Source organism: Macrosteles quadrilineatus, unplaced genomic scaffold, assembly GCF_028750875.1.
Source record: "Macrosteles quadrilineatus isolate MER2022 unplaced genomic scaffold, UCM_ALF_1.0 Scaffold_6__1_contigs__length_79288215, whole genome shotgun sequence".
Lineage (NCBI taxonomy): Eukaryota > Metazoa > Arthropoda > Insecta > Hemiptera > Cicadellidae > Macrosteles > Macrosteles quadrilineatus.
In genome coordinates, this window is record NW_026542599.1 from 13,912,119 (window position 1) to 13,931,179 (window position 19,061).

At 35.7% G+C, this 19,061-nt stretch overlaps 1 protein-coding gene across 1 annotated transcript; it reads left to right on the forward strand.

Moving 5' to 3' along the window:
• Positions 1 to 1,466: 1,466 nt before the first annotated feature.
• LOC128996842 (protein disulfide-isomerase A3-like) lies at positions 1,467 to 18,792 on the forward strand. The gene is made up of 10 exons (XM_054422344.1): positions 1,467 to 1,674; positions 5,756 to 5,843; positions 6,685 to 6,805; positions 7,437 to 7,665; positions 8,859 to 8,975; positions 13,753 to 13,853; positions 14,856 to 15,051; positions 15,766 to 15,997; positions 16,601 to 16,735; positions 17,913 to 18,792. The coding sequence occupies exons 1-10, from the start codon at positions 1,535 to 1,537 to the stop codon at positions 18,021 to 18,023; spliced, it is 1,470 nt and encodes a 489-aa protein (XP_054278319.1). The 5' UTR covers positions 1,467 to 1,534; the 3' UTR covers positions 18,024 to 18,792.
• The last annotated feature ends 269 nt before the right edge of the window (positions 18,793 to 19,061 follow it).

Sequence of the window (19,061 nt, forward strand, 5' to 3'; positions counted from 1 at the left end):
TCCAGAAGACGCCTCATTAGCTCTCTACGCCGACGACACTGCTATCCTGTGCCAACATTCCGACATCCACGAGGCCACGTATTCCCTGCAATACTCTGTGGATCTTCTCATTAATTGGTTCTACAAGTGGAAATTTCGCCTAAATTCAACTAAATGTGAGACAAAAATATTTTCCTTGAAAAAAACATACATTGCCACATGAAATTCAAATATATGGTAACTTTCTACCTTGGAACCCTGATGACCAGGCCATAAAATATCTTGGAGTATGGCTGGACAAAAAACTTAATTGGAACTACCACGTTAATCAAAAACTGTCCCAAGGTTATGCACGCCTTGCAAAGCTTTTCCCTTTAATCAATAGGAAATCTACTCTGAAGCCAGCTTGTACAGTTCTAATCTACAAATCAATAATTCGGCCCTTGATTACATATGCATCTCCTATCTGGGGATTAGCTATATCAAAAAACAAACTCTTCAAAATTCAAGTGATTCAAAACAAAATTCTAACAATAGCGGTGAATGCTCCCTGGTTTGTTAGAAACAGGCATATACATGAAGAACTAGGAGTGTAGTCTATCTCGGCCTTTATTGAAAAAACCACCTCAAAATTTCTAAAATCTTTAAACGATGTTCCTGGTGCATTAACTTTTCATCTTGGTGAAGCAACTGAGAACAGGAGGCTACGTCGAAGGCTCCCTCAAGATCTATTGGATGAATGAAGCCTAAAGACGATTAAATTATTTTCTAAATTAATTATGTTACAGGGTGTACCAGGTTTGGGCAAACCCACGATGTTATTATAGTTAATTTCCTTTTAATTTTGTTAACACTTCTGTGTATAATGTCTACATTTGAACCAGAAATAAATGCTGTAAAAAAAAAAAAAAATAATAACAAGTAAAATTTGTAAACAAAACACGACCTCTACAGTACACCTTGCAGAACACAGAACCAACAATAAAATTGTCTTTAGCTGTTCAATAAGGATGAGAAATCTTCTATAAGGGAGTGAAGTGTTTGAAGTGTGTGTTTGAAGTGTGAAGTGTGTGAAGGAGTGACTTTGACCCAGACACCTGTGCTTCTAAACATACAGCTTAAGTGTGCGTGCGGACGGTTCACTACTATTACTATAGCTATAGCCGCACTATAAACGTAAGGGTGCCGGTTATTGGCATTGCTGAGGTAGGGGTGAGTTAGTCAAACTATAGATACCATGAGAGAGACGGTAACTTAATAGCTTATTCCACATATGAGAAATCCACTAAAATGGTAAATCCTCAGTGATTTGCGGGTTCGAATACCGGTTCCTAATTCGAATTATGTACAGTATTTTGTCAATTACCTGTCGATATTAAAAGTAATACGTTTGTTGGCTACACTGAAGCTGCGTGTCAGCCGGCATTTCGTTGACCAATCAGAAGTCGACAACACAAACCGTACAAGTGTTAAAGTACACACACAAACACAAGTAACATAGTAACAATTTCTTTCCCTTGTCTAGTTCACCGAGTGGTAGAAGATTTTGTATACGATGTCGCTTTTAATTGGATTATTATCTATTATTCTATTTAATTTAGTATCAGCCGATAGTGTTCTGGATTTCACTGACCAAGATTTCTCGCTAAGAATTGGAGAACATGAAACTGTGCTTGTTATGTTTTATGCTCCTTGGTAAGTTCAATAACGCCGGAACGATTTCAAATTATTGTCATGCCACTTAGGCCTACTTTAGTTTGGTTAGATTATTTTGCTAGACACATTTTAAAACTTGTTTGAAAATAGTTATAGCCTTTCAAACTCAGGCCTTGTCCTAAACTTAGGTACTTTTTCTGAAACAACTCTGTTAGATAGGCTAGGCCTAACTTTATTTAATGTGCAATTTCAAGACTAAAAAGTTAATGTCTGGCTTGCAGTCAATTGTACCTACTTTATGCTGTGTATAAGGGTTTTGAACCTCTAGATTGGGTCATCATCAATCATGAACCATTTCAATTAAGTTAACGGGTAGGGTAGAAGGGGGGAATTGGGTACTAGGTTTTGTAAAATGTACTTTGTATGCTAAAACAAATTGAATCACTTTACAACTTTTACGCCTTCATTTAAAGGCTTCCAATAGACATCTTTTCACTTATTTTCAGACCTGCAAGTGGTTTTGTTCTATTAAAAATATATATATATATATATTTCATACCAAATTACCCCAAAGGGGGGAATTGGGTACTATACCTATTATACATTAAAATGACCTATTAAATATTCTGGGAAAATGGGTGTTATTAAGAAAACACAAATAAGCATTTTGAGACAAGTTTTAGTCTCTTATCATTATTTTTGACAATTTTATAGAGCGTTAAAGTTAATTTTTGAAAACTTTACAGTTTTTCAAAGATATTTCTTTGTAATAAATCCTTATAACCTAGGGTTGTAAAAATTGTATTAATTGTAGCTTCTTAGACATACTTAAACATAAAAACAAGTTAGATTATTCTAACTTATTACAAAAAAAAGTTATAAGAAGACAAAACTTTGAAAAACTCTTATGGTCTTCTGCCTCTAAGCCGATGTGACGGGGGAATTGGGTACTAAGCCATAATTTCTTTAATATTCAATGCACAGAAGTCATACCAACCTAAAGCAATTCTTAACTACCCCCTAAAAGCATATTCTAACTAAAAAAAACAGATGTTCTGTTATCAGGCAAAAAAAATATAGTACCCATTTTCCCATGAGGGGGCAATTGGGTACTAACATTTTCAACCCCTAAAAAATACACTTTTAAAAAAGTCAATTTAAAAATTCCTAAACTTCAGAAAATTACTATTAGTATGTATACTTTGCTCTTATGAGATAAAAGTAAATATTTTGCAGTAACTGAAATTTGTATAGTGTTTCCAAGGTTACTCGGGCCAAGTTTGATAGGCACTTTAAAAATTGAAAAACGTAAGGGGTGAAGAAACTATTTTTTAACTCGTTTCAATTTCAAGATAACAACCTAAAATAAATTTGAGGTTTATAAAACATAACTAGCTATCACTACAGATTTTTTAATTGTTTCTAATAAAAGCATGTATTTTTAAAAAAAATTCAATAAAGTTCATACCCAATTACCCCTAATACCCAATTCCCCCCTTCTACCCTACAGTTTCTTAACTGGGCTATGATAATATCGATTGAAACTATCGATTCAATTAGTAAACCTTCATGCGATTTTTTAACCATCAGCAAGTTTGGTTGGTTAGGTTAGGTTATGATAGTTTTATTTTATAATAGATAGCATATATTTAAAAATATTGATTATCAATCAATATTTTCAATTCGTTAATTTAAATCAATATTAGCATAGCCCAGTTAAGAAACTGTACCCGTCACAATGTGGATATTTATAGGATACACTGTTAATGCGATACTCCCTACTTAGTGTGGATTAACGTCCGCATTAGTGAGTAAACTTACTAGGCTACGACTATCCACAGTGCTACCGGTATCCTGATAATTAGACCAATTCGTTAATACGGTTACCAAGGCAAAAATGTGGTTCGGATTCCACTATAAACTGTACTGTAGTCCCTTAGTTGCCATTAACTTAGGGGTAGCCTATAGCCTAGTTTCTTAACACTCCAAGTGTCCAAGAGTGTGTGTGTGTGTGGGTAATGGTATTAATGTCGGCCCATTTATTGTGCCATCGCAGGGTTTTATTAAAATGTACGGTATCTTAGAAACTTAACAATCTAAAGTACCGTATACTGTTTTATATATAATTTTGTTTGAAAAATTATGGGCTTCAATGTAGTAGCCTACAAGTTATTATTAGAAAAACAATTTGAACAATTTTTGTGGGGTTAACTTAAAATTTCTCTAAAATTATAAAATAGATGAAAAAAATGTACACCCTACCTATGTTTGCGCTCAATAAATTTTTTTATAGGTCTACAAATAGGCTACCTATTTTAAAATAGCCACTTTGATCAAAATTTTATAAGGATTACGGTACAAAATTATAATAATACAAGGAAGTAAATTTGCAAATAAATAAGTTATGGGTGAAAAAAAGATTACGTACATTTAGCGTTTAGCTAAGAATGCTTTGCCTAACCATAGCTAGGAATCTGGCGGATAATTTACATCAAAATCACTAGGCCTACTTCGTCAGGATTATCAACCAGCCCTTCTAAATCACTTGGGCCTAAATCTTCTTATAATGCACCACATATATCACTACTTTTTATTTTTAACACTAAAACAATGATAAACGTAATAAAACACATCAGTCATCAGTGCGAAAAACCAAGTTGTTTACAAATACGCACGTCATCTGTCTGCTACAATATTTTCGGAACTAAAATGAAAAGCCTCTAGAAACAGACATCAGGAGAAAGCTTAGAATCTGCTGAAAACAACGATACCAATCTCGATCCAGTTCCATCTGATTCTGTCAGTCCCAGAGCCTTCGCCGTAAACGATGTTTGTGTGTCGATTAGACGACGCTTAACACTCGGCTCGGGTTAACTGTGCTATGCTAATATCGATTGAAACTGTCGATTCGTTTAGTAAACCTTCATGCGGTTTTTTCATTAATCATCAAGTTTGGTTAGTTAGTTTAGCTTATGAACCACCATGGTTTGGTTTATCTGAACCACGTCCTCGCACCTGCACCCAGGCAAACAAAATGGGCAGAGACGAGGAGCGGCTCACAAAAACTACCAAACAACCAAGAAAACCGAGGAGGAAGGTTGAAGAACAATGCGCCATTTGAGAGAAACCAGCTGTAATGAACATAAAAAAAAACAACAAAACAAATCATCAACAATATTTGTAAAACAGATTCTCAAAAACTCAAAGAATTAAAATTCCCATCTATCCTACTAGCTCACTGCCATTTCTTGAGTTAGCCTATCAAAAAAAATTTTAATAGTACAAAGCTATTACTAATTTTAAATCCCTTCTAAACAAAACAACAAATTACAGTTAAATAGTCTAACTATAGGCTAGAGATAAGTTACCTTTCCAATCTTGAAATGTAGGTTTTGTCAAAATTAACCTTAATTAACCTTACTTAGGGGCCCCTACGTGATTAAAAAATCAAATGGGCTTTAATTAATAAATTGGCTAGTGAATATAATCATTTGGAAAAAATAACAAGCAATAACTTAGGCCTAAACTTTAAGTCTCCATTTTGGTAACGGTGAAATTAATATCTACGGGTACCTATATAAATAACAATAAATAACAAATAGGGTGTAACTTAAGTCCCTCAGTCCATGGCGGCAACAATAGGCCTAAATAAAAAGAAAAAAACAATTAACACACAATAACTTGCGGTAGTACGGTTTGGTGGGTCAGGCGGACGACACCGGAGGTTCCATAAAGCTGGGCGGAGAGGGGGCCAGAGTCCAAAGTAGGATAACTGTACAGTACCCGCCATTAGCTGTCTGGGCTATTAATTATCAGCTGTGTCTAAGGAATAAGTTATGTCAGCCTTACGACACTATGTCACTAATACGACTACAAGATCGCGGGGCTGCTCATCCTACACTCTTTTCCATTCATACTTGGCTTAAAATACCTACTTTGTATGGTCACCATTTCAATGAAAAACTATTAAAAGTATGTGCATATTTTAACCCAAATATGAGTGAAGAATAAAATTGTTGATTGGTTGATTCAAACTTAGTCTTTTTGAAGGAAGTGCTCTTTTGTCTTCACGACCCATGCAGCCTATCTTAATAATTTATTGTTACACTTTGGTTTGCAGGTGTGGACATTGTAAGAAATTAAAACCTGAATTTGAGAAGGCGGCTAGCTCTTTAGAAGGAAGCGACCCTCCGATAGCACTCGCCAAGGTAAATTTTAAACCAAGAATTTGAGTAGCGTACAATATTATAACAATGTAGGCCTAAGAGCATTAAGGAAATCATCTAACTTACGATAGGCCTACATAATTTCTGCATAAGAGTTAGCCTAACCTGCTTCTATAGCCTAGCTGAGTTCCTTCAGGAATGGGAACTTTCTATTAGAACCAAAAAATGAACATTGATCTTATTTGGGCATGATGGGAGGGGCAAGTCAAGGTTTATATGGATTAGTGGCTGCATTAAGTGTTAGCTAGGTTAGTTCAGGAAGGTAAAGTGTAGGTTATAGACTATCGGGTTGTTAATTTAATTGTAAATCCAAGTTGTTTTTAAGCTATTGGAGCTTAGTTGGTTAAACAATGAGGATAAGATATCGAAATTGTTTCGTTAGTAAACAAAGTTTTTTGGTTGTTTTTTGGGTTTATGGTCAATTCATATTCATCGTACTGTACGTCATTTTCAGAATCAGTGTTGAATTTAGAGAAGAATGAAAAAAAGATATTCAACAATCGGGCGTAAACCCTAAAATGCAATGCCAACACAAACATACACCCTAAGTTTATAGTGTAAATTTGTGTGTTAAGTTAGGCCTAAATGTATCCTTATTCGTTGCCATAAGCTATAGGAATTTGTAACTTTTTTAACTGTTTAACATCAATTTCTATGTACGGTAGGCTTTCCTTTTTTCACCATGAAAAATGCAAATTTTTAGCCTAAATTGTAGGTAGGCTTACTGTGTTTGTCAATATCATAAACAAGTTTATCTAGCTCGGCCTGTAATATTTGTACTTAACTTACCATGGTAATCAATGACAAATTCTCCCTGTCTTAGGTGGACTGTACAGAGGGAGGAAAGGAAACTTGTAACAAGTTCGGAGTGTCAGGCTATCCCACCCTGAAGATCTTTAGCAATGGGGAAGTCAAGAAAGAGTACCAGGGCCCCAGAGAAGCAGGTAACATAATTGTTTGTGTAGTTTTTATTTATGTTGATCAAAGAAAACTTTGAGGCAGGATTAGGGTTGCCGTACATCATATTTTCTCAGGATTCGGTTTTGGTTTGCAGCAAATAAAATGTTCTGGTGTCCACAAAAGGAGTCTCAGGTAAATATGTGTTCTTTGATTTTGAAATTGAGTTTGAAAAACTCAGCAAATTGCTTGAAAGTTTGTCTTAACATTTCTTTTATAATGGTTAAGTTCAAATTGAAAATATTATAGTCTTGTTTATCCTACCTAAAATGGCAGCAGCAAGGATGGATCAGAGGAAAAATAGCAAAGAAAAAACATTGTTAACGTTTTAAAGTGATTAGCCCCCTGACACATTTCCTCTGTCGTTACCCTGTCCTAGGCTTGTCTCCTAAAACCATCAACTTTGTCCTGTTTTAAAGCATTCGTCACAAATAGGCTAACTAAAAATAAATAACACATTTTTAACTCCACTAGTGTGGAGATAAGTGTAAAATGGAAGACATATGCTTCGGAATAAATAAACCAAATAAATAGTTTATTATTTGAGTGAGTATTATTTAATTTTAATTCTGTTAGTTTTGTCTTAACAAAGTTGAATTTATTTTGGGATGATTTCAGGTGGCATTGTTAAGTACATGAAGTCACAAGTTGGTCCTAGTGCAAAGGACCTCAAGACTGTTGAAGATTTTGACAAGTTCCTTGCCCAAGAAGAAGTGGGAATTGTTGGATTCTTTGAAAAGGAGTCCGATTTGAAGGGCGAGTTCTTGAAGATTGCTGACAAACTGAGAGAAAAACATCGCTTTGGTCTGTCAACAGCTTCCGCAGTCTTGGAAAAACAGGGAGTCAAGTAAGTAAAAAGTTTGTATGGAGAGTTGACGGTTTTCTGCTGGGAACTGTCACGGTACACTTTTTTCAAATTTGGCTATCATGTCAGGATGCATTATAAACCCCTTGAACCCTATGTTTATAGTATTTTGTATAAACTTGTATACAGGGTGTCCCACAAAGAGGTTAATACATTTGGTATCATATTCCTGGCACACAATACACTGAAAGCTTTGAACCGATACACTTACTTACTTACTTTTACTCGTGTGGCCATTGAAAACCGAGGCGGTCTTTGGCCTTGCCAATCATGTGCCTTCAGAATCCTCTGGCCTCTGCCAGCTCCTGGTCTGCTCCCATACTCCTTAGGTCCTTTGTAACCTCGTCAATCCATCTCATCCTTGGCCTTCCCAATGGTCTCCTTCTCTACGGCGTACCTCTTTGTTTTATCATCTCCCTCTCACCTCTGTGTTGAATGTGGCCCAGCCACCTCAACCATTTACTCTTAACCACTCCCACAATGTCTGGTTCTTTATATAATTCCCTTTAGTTCCCTGTTTTTTCTTATTCTCCACGAGTCTCTGTCTTTTATTGGTACAAAAATCCTCAATAGGTTACTTTATTGTGAAAAGTAATAAGTATTTTTTGTGAAAGACCAAGACACTGATCTGTATAGCAGTACAGGTTGCACTATAGTTTTATACATTCTTATTTTGGTGGTTAAGTTTGTTACTCCCAGATATTTAAATAACGTTTGCTTTGAGGAACCTGTAGTCTAATACTTTTAAGTGGTCTTCTTCATCATATTGCCTGTAGACTTATTTTCATGTAGGTTCGTTCACTTTCAATTTTTCCGTGAACATTTTCTTTTGTAACTGCGGAAGATGTTCTCAGTTTTAACACAACCATGGAAGAGAAAGAATATATGTCCACACAAATGTGGGAAATATTTATGATTTCGTTGTGATTTCAGTAGGTGTATAAAATGTCTCTGTGATCTCAGAAGATTTTCATTGTAAAAAGGGTTGTAGGCAAGGGCTACTATTTAAATTAGGGTTAATTGTAGGAATATTTGAAATGTTCTTGGAGCGATGTTTGGAGCAGCCTAAACCATACTAATCTACTAAATAATCCACTTAACAGCCTTTAATTGTTTAACTGGATATAATTTTAAATAATTTTAATTTTAATAAATATGTTCTACAACTTTTTCAGGGATGGCATTGTCTTGTTCCGCCCCAAGCATTTGCAAAGCAAGTTCGAGCCCAGCACAGTTACATACGAAGGCAAGCCAAGCAAGAATGAAATTGAAATTTGGATCATCAAGAACAAGTAAGTGTAGGATTTAAAATATATTTGACGATTACTATCCATATGTTGTTTAATGATGATCAGATCAGTTAAAGAATTAATTCCCAAAAGTGCAACTTAAAGTCAATTCACCCAATATTAGGGCTACATAGAAACAGCCAACAGGTAAGTTAGAATCCATTAGAAGAGTTATATTTAAAATACACATACAAGAAAAAAATTAGTAGGCCTACTACAGTATAGGCCTACTTGAAACACATCATAATTCATGTTAAACTTATAAATTGAACAAAAAAAAAACAATGATATGATTTGTTAACTTAATTTAACAAATCAAATCATAGTTTTCTTGTTCTTCGTTATACTTAAAGAACATGTATTGAATAAAGTCAAATCAAATCAAATCAAATCAAATCAAAATGCCTTTATTCTTGAGCGCTTCTCAATACAATATTGGTTTACAGAATAACTCACGTCACTAAAACTAAACATTTAAAAGTCAAATATCTAAACAAATTATGTACAAGAATAAAAAATCAACAAAAAATTACATGCCTGCTTTACAATGTATTTTAACCTTTTTTTTGAAAGCCAAGGCCGAAAGGCTTTTGATCTGATAGGGGAGGTCATTGTAAAGGGTTGGGCCAAAATAGGAGAACCCCCTCCTACCTATTTCCAAATTAACTTTTGGAAAGTGGAGGAGGGTGTCCTGCCTAGTGCCCCGTCGAGCAATTGCTCCACGTGTCACAAGTCTCTCCACCAGGTATTTTGGTTCTCTGTGAGATAATACCCGATGGATGAGACAACAAGTTTGCACTCTGCATACAGCATCGGCTGGCAACAGACCAGCAGAATCCCGGAAAGAGGATATGTGTTCCCGCTTATGAAGTCCGTAGACAAAACGAACTGCGGTGTTTTGCAGCCTATTAAGTCGGTTCATATCCTCCCGGGAAATACTGTTTCCGTATGCAGGAATGCAGTAGTACATCACTGACAACACCAGAGACTGAACTAACTTCAGTTTTGCAGTCTCTGGAAGAATCGAACGGAATCTGTACAGTCCTCGCAGCCTTCCCAAAACAATTTGAGAAACGTAAGTGATGTGGTTGGAGAAGGTAAGACCACTGTCAAGAACCACGCCCAAAGTCCTGACAGTGTCACAAACCCTAAGCTTTTCATTGTCAAGTTGAATATGCACTTCACCGTCGCAGATTTTTTGGATTACGATGGGTGGTGATCCAATGTGGATCACTGTGCATTTTTCAACATTCAACTTAAGGCCGTGCTTCCTTGACCACTCACTTATTCTCTCAAGATCCATGTTTGCATTCTCAAAGGCGCTGTTGAATGAGCCGATTGGGTAAGAAAAATGCAACTGGCAGTCATCTGCATATGCATGCACATTACAGTGACGTACACACGTGGTAAGGTCGGCTGTGTAGAGTGTAAACAAGATGGGTCCCAGACAACTCCCCTGCGGGACTCCCCTAAGCTTTTTAAGGGGAGGCGAGGTGTCTACACCCATCCTGGTTACCTGGGATCTGTTTCCCAAATACGACCTTAGCCAGCCAATTGCCACATCCCCAAATCCAAAATGTCTCAATTTGCTGAGTAGCAAACCATGGCTGATGGAGTCAAAGGCCTGCGAGTAACCAAGCATGATCAAAGAGCTACACCGGCCGCTGTCTCTCGCCGCAAACAAGTCTGCAAACAGGTTTATCAATGCAGTGTTTGTGCTATGATTTTTTCTAAACCCAGATTGAAATTTAGGCAATAAATCTTCTTCATCAATGAAATCCGTAATTTGTCGAACAGTTATCTTTTCGAGTACTTTCGATAGAGCTGGCAGGACTGAAATTGGCCTAAGTTCATTCAAATTAGAAGGATTCTCCTTCTTAGGCAATGGGTGGACGATACTTTGTTTCCAGGTTCTAGGGAAAATTCCTGTAGCTAAAGATGTATTTATTAAATGTGTTATGGCCCCAATAGCAAACGGACTAATGGATTTTATCATTAAAATACTTATTTTATCAATTCCAACAGCTCTGGAAGTTATCTCATTCATAGCGGATTTTACTTCATATTCTGACACAGCTTTAAATTTAAATATATTTTTATTGTCATTATGAGTCGTCTTTCTGTACGTATTCATTATATCTTTGTCCACATCATAAAATGATCCCATTTTTACAAAATATTCGTTCATATCACTGACATTAAAATCTTTAAGAATCGTATTATTGCTCTCTTTACTCGAAATATAATTTTGTTTAAGGCATTTCCAGAACTCTTTGGAGTCTTTACAGTCAGACAATTTATCTATGTAAAATTTCTTTTTAGCATGCCATATAGCACAATTCAATTGATTTCTAATTTTTTTATACTCCGTCCAATCATAGTCATTTCTTGTACTCAAATACTTTTTCTTTAACTTATTTTTTAAACGCGTTAGTTCTATTACTTTCTCATTTCTCCATGCTGCTTTTTTCCTAGTCATTCTCTTTGTAACAAGGGGTGCTTGAATATCATAAATTCTCCTTACATTTGATGTTATGAAAAAGTTCATATCATTAACACCAGTCATTTCAGAAACTTTTTCCCACTCAACTCTCTTAATTTCCTCAATTGTGTCAGATATATTGAATTTAGAGAAGTCTCTGTATGTGACAAACTTAGCTACTCTTTTCTTCCTTTTATACGTAATATTGCAGTATACAAGTTTATGATCAGTGATTTGTTTTTGTCTGCTATCCAATATACTTGCAGCATCAATCACCCCAATCATCTCAAACTGAGTTGCTTTATTGGTAATAATATGGTCAATTAATGTGGCTGATTTTTCTGTAACTCGTGTCGGCTTGGTAATATGTTGAATGCAGTTGTATAATTTAAACATGTGACGGAGGTACTTAGTTTGAGGGCAAGAGTATGATAATAAGTCGATATTCAAATCACCCAAACATATGACGGAGTCTACTCTTACTGCACTGTCTACAAACATTGCCTGAAACAAAGAGCCGAGGCCGGTATAGCTAACATGCGGTGGTCTGTACACGATTGCCACGATTACTTTTGCACCCCTAGCTTTGACCACTACAGAGATAAATTCTATGCCTGGATCAATGCCTTGCAAGTGAACTTGCTCGAAAGCCAAACCGTTCTTGATGTAGAGTGCTACACCACCTCCAGTACCAAGAGCTCGGTCTGCCCTCAGAAGGATGTACCCAGGTATCTCATAGTGGTCGGAGGGTGTGCTGGGACTGAGCCAAGTCTCAGAAACCCCAAGTAAATCAAAGTCGAGATCAGTTGTCAGTGCACACAATTCGTCAAAACCTGTGTTCAAGGAACGGATGTTTAAATGGGCAAAACACAGGCTTTGAATTCCTCGTTTCCCGCCGCCTGGCAAGGCTCCGGGCCCGGGACAGCTCCCTGTGGAGAGAGATCAGCCGGGACCGGACCCAATTCCACGTCGGAGGAAACAACTTCACTTGGAGTTTTCACGTCTAGACATCTCGTCATACGCAGTGCCGCCGTAATAAGAACATTAAACTTATAAGCTACAAATTACAAAATGCTTTTTAACTTATATTGGCCTACATTTAGTTTCCAGGCTAAAATAATTTTGAAACCAAAAGTTATTACTAAACATGATGAAACTTTAAACCTTTTCCCTAATTTTGTCATGGAATTCAAATTAAAATCATGTACTGGTACTAATTTATGTAAAAAAATCTTCAAATAAAATGGTAATTGGGATTAAAAAACCTTTCAGCGTTCTTTTAAATTTATTTTAATTGTCCTCTTCTCTTTAGCCTATAAAAATCGGTAAGTTAAGTGTTGAAAAAAATCCTTTAGTAAAAAAATTGTTATTTAAAAAAAAACTAGTTTATGTCGGGTTGAGTTAATCTAGCGTCATAGTCGCCAGAATAGCTTGAAGTGGACAATTGAATTTGTTTTTCATATGGACGGATATTTCATAAATATAATGATTAGGTTCATATAAATGACTGACAAAGGTAACATGATTGCACAACATAGATACAGTCTTACAAAATATGATATTTTTAAATATAAAATTTGGGATAACTTTTGGAGCTATAACAGATCTTCAGAATTTGTTAGTGTTTCGTAGTAGGAGGAAGATGTAATTTGCAGATATGAGCACACTACAGTAATGAGTCTACACAGCTAAAAACCATAAAAAAACACTTGTGTACAGTAACCTACTTGGAATTGATTACACAGTGTTGGCAGTAGTGTGAATAGCAGAAGCTTAGGCCTACGTTTAATTATTATAAGGGACAAATCCCTCAAAAGTCAACGATTTTCATTTGAGCAAACTGGTAAGACGTATTTTGTGCAAATAAGCCCAATTGTAATGGACTAGCCTAATTAATGTTGTCATAACATTTTAATTTTTAACTATATATCCTATGCATTGTAGCCTATATGCTTTGTAAATATAACACAATTAAAAACACCACAAATGTAAAAACTATAGCACAAATTGAAGAGGATAGCAGGCTCACATGAATGGGGCTTTTGAAAACTCTCTCTTCCTTAGTTGAAAAAATGCTGTCAGTGACAGTAAAATAGTCTAATGTTTTGTGTATATAGTTTAAAGTTTTGTGTTTCCTGTGCCAGTTTGGACTCTTTCCCATTCAGGAAAGCCTGCTATCCTCACCAAATATCCTAAAAAACCTTGGCCCTTGTGCTCTATGTTACATCCTTAAGTGCGAATTGAGCAACTTTTGATCTATTATTGAGCCAGTGTTTAATTATTGTTTTTTCCCCGCAGCCACGGATTGGTTGGCCACAGAACCCGTGACAACAACGCAGACTTCAATACACCTCTGGTTGTAGCTTACTACGCAGTTGACTACGTGAAGAACGTTAAAGGTAATTTAATATTTTAATTTGAAAACTCAAGCTGGCTAGTTTAATTATTTTACTATTATGTATTATTTCTAAAATTATTTAATAATTACTATCTAAAATGTTGGAATCGTTGGTTCCAAAGGATTGGAATTACATACTCCGCTGTCACTTGTAGGCTATAATTGAAACCAGGGTATTTTTTCCACTTTTTTATGAGGAAGGTCTTGCGTCAACTCTGATTGACAAAGCTGCCATTGAAGATGAACAATTCAAATATTTTTTTGTTAACACTTTTTACTACTCCTACGATGACTCCCCAGTATGTTGAAAGAATTTTGCTAATATTTGTCATCACTGATTAGTATCATTGAGTATACACATATGAAGGGGGACAGATAATTCTAATGTTATCAATTTTGGTGACGTAGATTGGGCCGCTGACCTAGGATCACAGTAGTCGGTCGGTTGTGCAGTGCAGAACACCTTTAAATCATTTAGTATTAAAAATGCATTTTAAAACAACAAAGAAACTACGACCAAATAAAAAATTTAATCAACATAAAAATCATAATTTCATAACCTACAATAAAGGCAATATTGAAAAAAAACAACGAAACTGACTTGCCGACATGCCTGAGGTGGTGTAGTTCGGGTTGCTGAACAGCACTGTTCAGGTAACGGTAACCTCAATTGAGTGACTACTATAGTACGTGTATACTCAATGTTAATAGATAGAGGTTCCCACCTTGACAATTGTATCTGCTAGTCAAACAAAAGTTTTGATTTTAGGCTACACAATCTTTTCTGATAAAAAAACTTGACCAGGATTAATATTAAACTATTGAGGCCAACATAACCAATACATCGTTTGTTGAAATCTAACAGTCTGGCTGGTGTATGAAATTATACCAATGTTTTGTGGACACCCTGTATACTTGTAGGCTGACAGTTGAAATTCCAAATTAAGTCCAAGTAAGTACACAACACAAACTCTTAATCTAACCTGATTACTTTTCTGTTCAGGAACCAACTACTGGAGGAACCGAATCCTGAAGGTGGCCAAGGATTTCAGCAACGACTTCACATTCGCTATCAGCTCCAAGGACGACTTCCAACATGAGCTCAATGAGTTCGGCTTTGACTATGTTCCTACAGAAAAACCATTGGTGTTGGCTAGGGATGCAGACAAGAAAAAATACGTCATGAAGGATGAGTTTAGGTGAGTTAACTGTTTGGACGGTCCTGCTCAAGACAAGTAGTAGTTGGACAGTTAGTTGTTAAACTACTGCACAAATCATTTATTCAAGATTTTTCTGCGATTAAGGATTATATCCCTGATGACATAGGCCTAATTCATTATTTTGGCAACAATACAAGACATAATTTAAATAATATTTATTCGTGATTTGTGTTTAGGAAAAAAATAATAACTTTATTGTTGTTTACAAGTGTAACTGAACTAAAGTTAAACCTGTAACAATATAAATAATCCCCTAAAACCTCACACAAAGAAAAAGATCATAAGTGTGGTTTAAACTTGGATATCAGTGAGTGGTAATTTTACCTGTTTAAAACCGAAAACTGATAAAGCAAAAACTGAACCGAAACCGAACCAATAAAAGTTTCAACTGACAAATTACTACTTAACAACTTGAATATTTAGTGGAACCTCAATAACAAGATCCTCAATAACAAGTGATCCTTTATAACAAGTGTGGTTTTGATCCCTAATCATATGTTATTGCAAACCTCGTTAAGAAGTCAACCTTGATGACAAGTCTCATTTGAAAATCCCCTGAAAAGTCTTGTTATCAAGGTTCCACTATAATCACAAATAACCTGTCAGTATTATGTATTAATTTTTGATCCTACATTGAGTTAAGAAAAAAAGTTGCAATTGCATCCTTTTTATGTTACCTTGGAACTTTTTCAGCATCGAGAACTTTGAGAAATTCCTGAATGAGTTGAAGGCCGGGTCAGTGGAGCCATACCTCAAATCTGAGCCAATCCCCGACGACAACAGTGGACCCGTCAAGGTAGCTGTGGCCAAGAACTTTGACGAGGTCGTCACCAACAACGGCAAGGACACACTGATCGAGTTCTACGCTCCTTGGTGCGGCCACTGCAAGAAACTGGCACCAGTGTGGGACGAACTGGGAGACAAGGTTGGTGAAGATTTGTAGTTTTTTTATAATAACGGGACCAATGAATTACAGTCAGTTTAAAAAAATTGCAATTGGGCCATCAACTTTCTGGCCTTCAAAGAGTACAGTACCAACTACTTATACTACGTGTAGTGTGGTAATGTGGCAACATTTTTTATTTACAAATAATTTGTAAAAGCATTTTAGCAGACAAAGAACATTTTAGCAGACAAACAAGCACTGTAGGCCATTAGCTACACAATATTAATATTAATATTAATATTAATTTAGTGTGGTTTAAAGATCAAACTGTAATGACTTTTAGAACACCATTCACTAAATTAATGTTTTATTATATTTAGTTATTACTGAAGTACGATTTTCAGTTGTAACATAGACCTAAAAACAACCATAGGTGAAAAAGTATATAATGTGCAATTTGTGTGCAAAGTGTCTTTATAAAACTTTATATTGATGTCTGATGCTTGAGGTTCGCTAGTTTAAAAAGGACTCCTCTTGTCACTAGCTGGACAACAACTATTATGATCCACTTGATTTACTTTGAGTTCACGTGCTATGTAGATAGTGCTCAGAGAATGTGAAATTGATTTTTGTTATTTTCAGATGAAAGACGAGGATGTAGAGATTGTCAAGATGGACGCCTCCAACAATGACGTGTCCGGACCTTTCGAGGTCAGAGGTTTCCCTACACTGTACTGGGCTCCTAAGGACAACAAGGCCAGTCCTGTACGATATGAGGTCAGTTGAAGCTGTATTAAAATTATTAGTTTACAAAATATGTATTTGAATATTTTTTGCGTTGGCTTGATAATGCTAATTAAGGTCATTTGAACACATTAATTCTATACAGTTAAATCTCTTTGAACTGCACCCTATCGAACTGAAACTCAGGTTAACCGAAACAATTCAATTGGAGAATGAACTAGGCTAAGGCAATGAGAATCGTCCACCTGTCTGGTCCAACAGAATGTAATTGAACACTCGATGACAGTAATCTCATCGTAATAAAGATAACATTAGGAAAACAATTATTGATTGTTCATAGATCTTTTGCATTCAGTGGTAGATTCTACCCTCCTATTGCTACGGCGGAAATAGTTTTATACTCAGTGTCATCATTGCTAAAAGCGTGAATTTTAAATAGCACGCAAGAATACCATGTATTAGTTCAGGACGGGAGACAATTTTTTTTTCCTGGTTTTTGGAATGGGATAGGAGATTATTCTATCCATGCAGATCGGGACTACATTTTTCTAGAAAGATTCCAGAGTTTTTTAGACTTGTCTATTCCTTTTTTGTAAATTGCCTAATTTTTGTTGGCTGTTTGACATGTTTTGGCTGCAAAGTTCAGTTAAGGCCGTGAAATTGTCCTACAGACTTGACTCACTTTATTTGCTGCGTACAGTCATGATATACGAAAATAGCATACAATTTCCCATCACATCTTCGTACGCTAGGCTCTAGTTCAAAACTGTTTTGCACAATACTTCAAGTTAGGCCTAGAGGGGTATAATATAGCTAATAGTCATGATTGGCTGGATTTGAACTAGGGACGTTGGAGACAGAAGCTCTACGCTGTACGAGTAGACCAGACTAGTTTGAATAACTTCAGAGATTGGATAGAAGATTCTCAACTACTGTAGGCGAGAGTTAAGAAGTCCTCTGAGCCAGAGTGATATGCAGCAATGTTTGTATGTTGCCGCTCGGTATTTGCAGGTGCTCTTTTGGTTTTAATGCAGTGGATGTGAGCCCTGACTGCCGCTTTAACATGATCAACCCGCCCGGCGCGCCTAGACGTCGAGTAGCAAGCGCCTGCATTTTTACAATAGGCCAGGGCTCAGAGGACTTCTTAACTCTCGTCTACAGTATAGTGTGTGTCTGTAGTCTTGGTATTTAACCTAAATTCAATTTGCAGGGTGGTCGTGAGGTAGAAGACTTCATCAAGTACATCGCCAAGTCTGCGACATCGGAACTCAAAGGTTACGACAGGAAGGGAAAACCGAAGGCCCAGAAGACCGAGTTGTAAGCAGCCAATGACCAAAGTCGAGAGAATTGTGTGACTGATCATCAGGAGCTTGAAAAAAGACACAGGTGGTATTTGAACAAATTCGGACTTAAAGCACACGCGTGGAGTGTTCTAATGCTGCAAGGCTTGAGTGATAGACAGTGTTCAAGTCTTATTATGTTAACAGGTAAAATTTAAATCAACGCTTTTAATTGCAATAAGCATAGTTTTGAGCCGCTTCCTATATCTCCACTCTCAAGTGTTATTGTAGGAAAATATTTTGAGCATTTAATCTTGTTATGTATTTTATTTATGTGTTTTTTAGGATAAAATAAAATTTAAAAGTATTTGAGTTTTGAAATAAAAATGAATTTTGTGGGCAAACTTAAAAGTTTATAGAAGTAGATGGAAAAAAGTCAATTAGGCTGTATTCAGGAATCTCCCAATGTTGTAAAACATGATGATGGTTTGGTAAATTATATTTTTAAGTTTGAAATGGGCTTGAAGAAATTTGTATAAAGTAAGAGTTAAGAATTTAATTTTTATTAGAAATAAAATAAAGTATTTAGCCAAATTAAGGGTTGTAACAACTATGGAGATAATGCAATGTGTGTACATGATCAAATGTGTAACCTACAAGTGTGTGTATATATTGTATTCGATGTTAATATTTTATACAATCAATATTGTTTTCCATTTATACTTGAATTTTTAATTTTCCCTCATCCATTCCGAGCATTTCTTAGATGGTTTGTATTAAATTTTGTTAATAAAAAGTATTTTCAATAAATGTTGTCCTCTTTACTTTCCTTGTGTTTAATGTAAAACAAAACTAAATTTTATTGGCATTGCTTTTATTTTAAGGTACATAATGTTAAAATTAAAACTGACACCAGCTAAATTGTTAGAACAAATTTCACAAGAAACATATCAATACATAAAACATTGTTTCAATGTATATGAATTTTAAGGGGAGACAGGTTTATTTGCAAAAAATAAAAACTGTGTATACAGTCGAACCTCTATATGACGAATTTCAAGGTGAAAATATTTACTGTC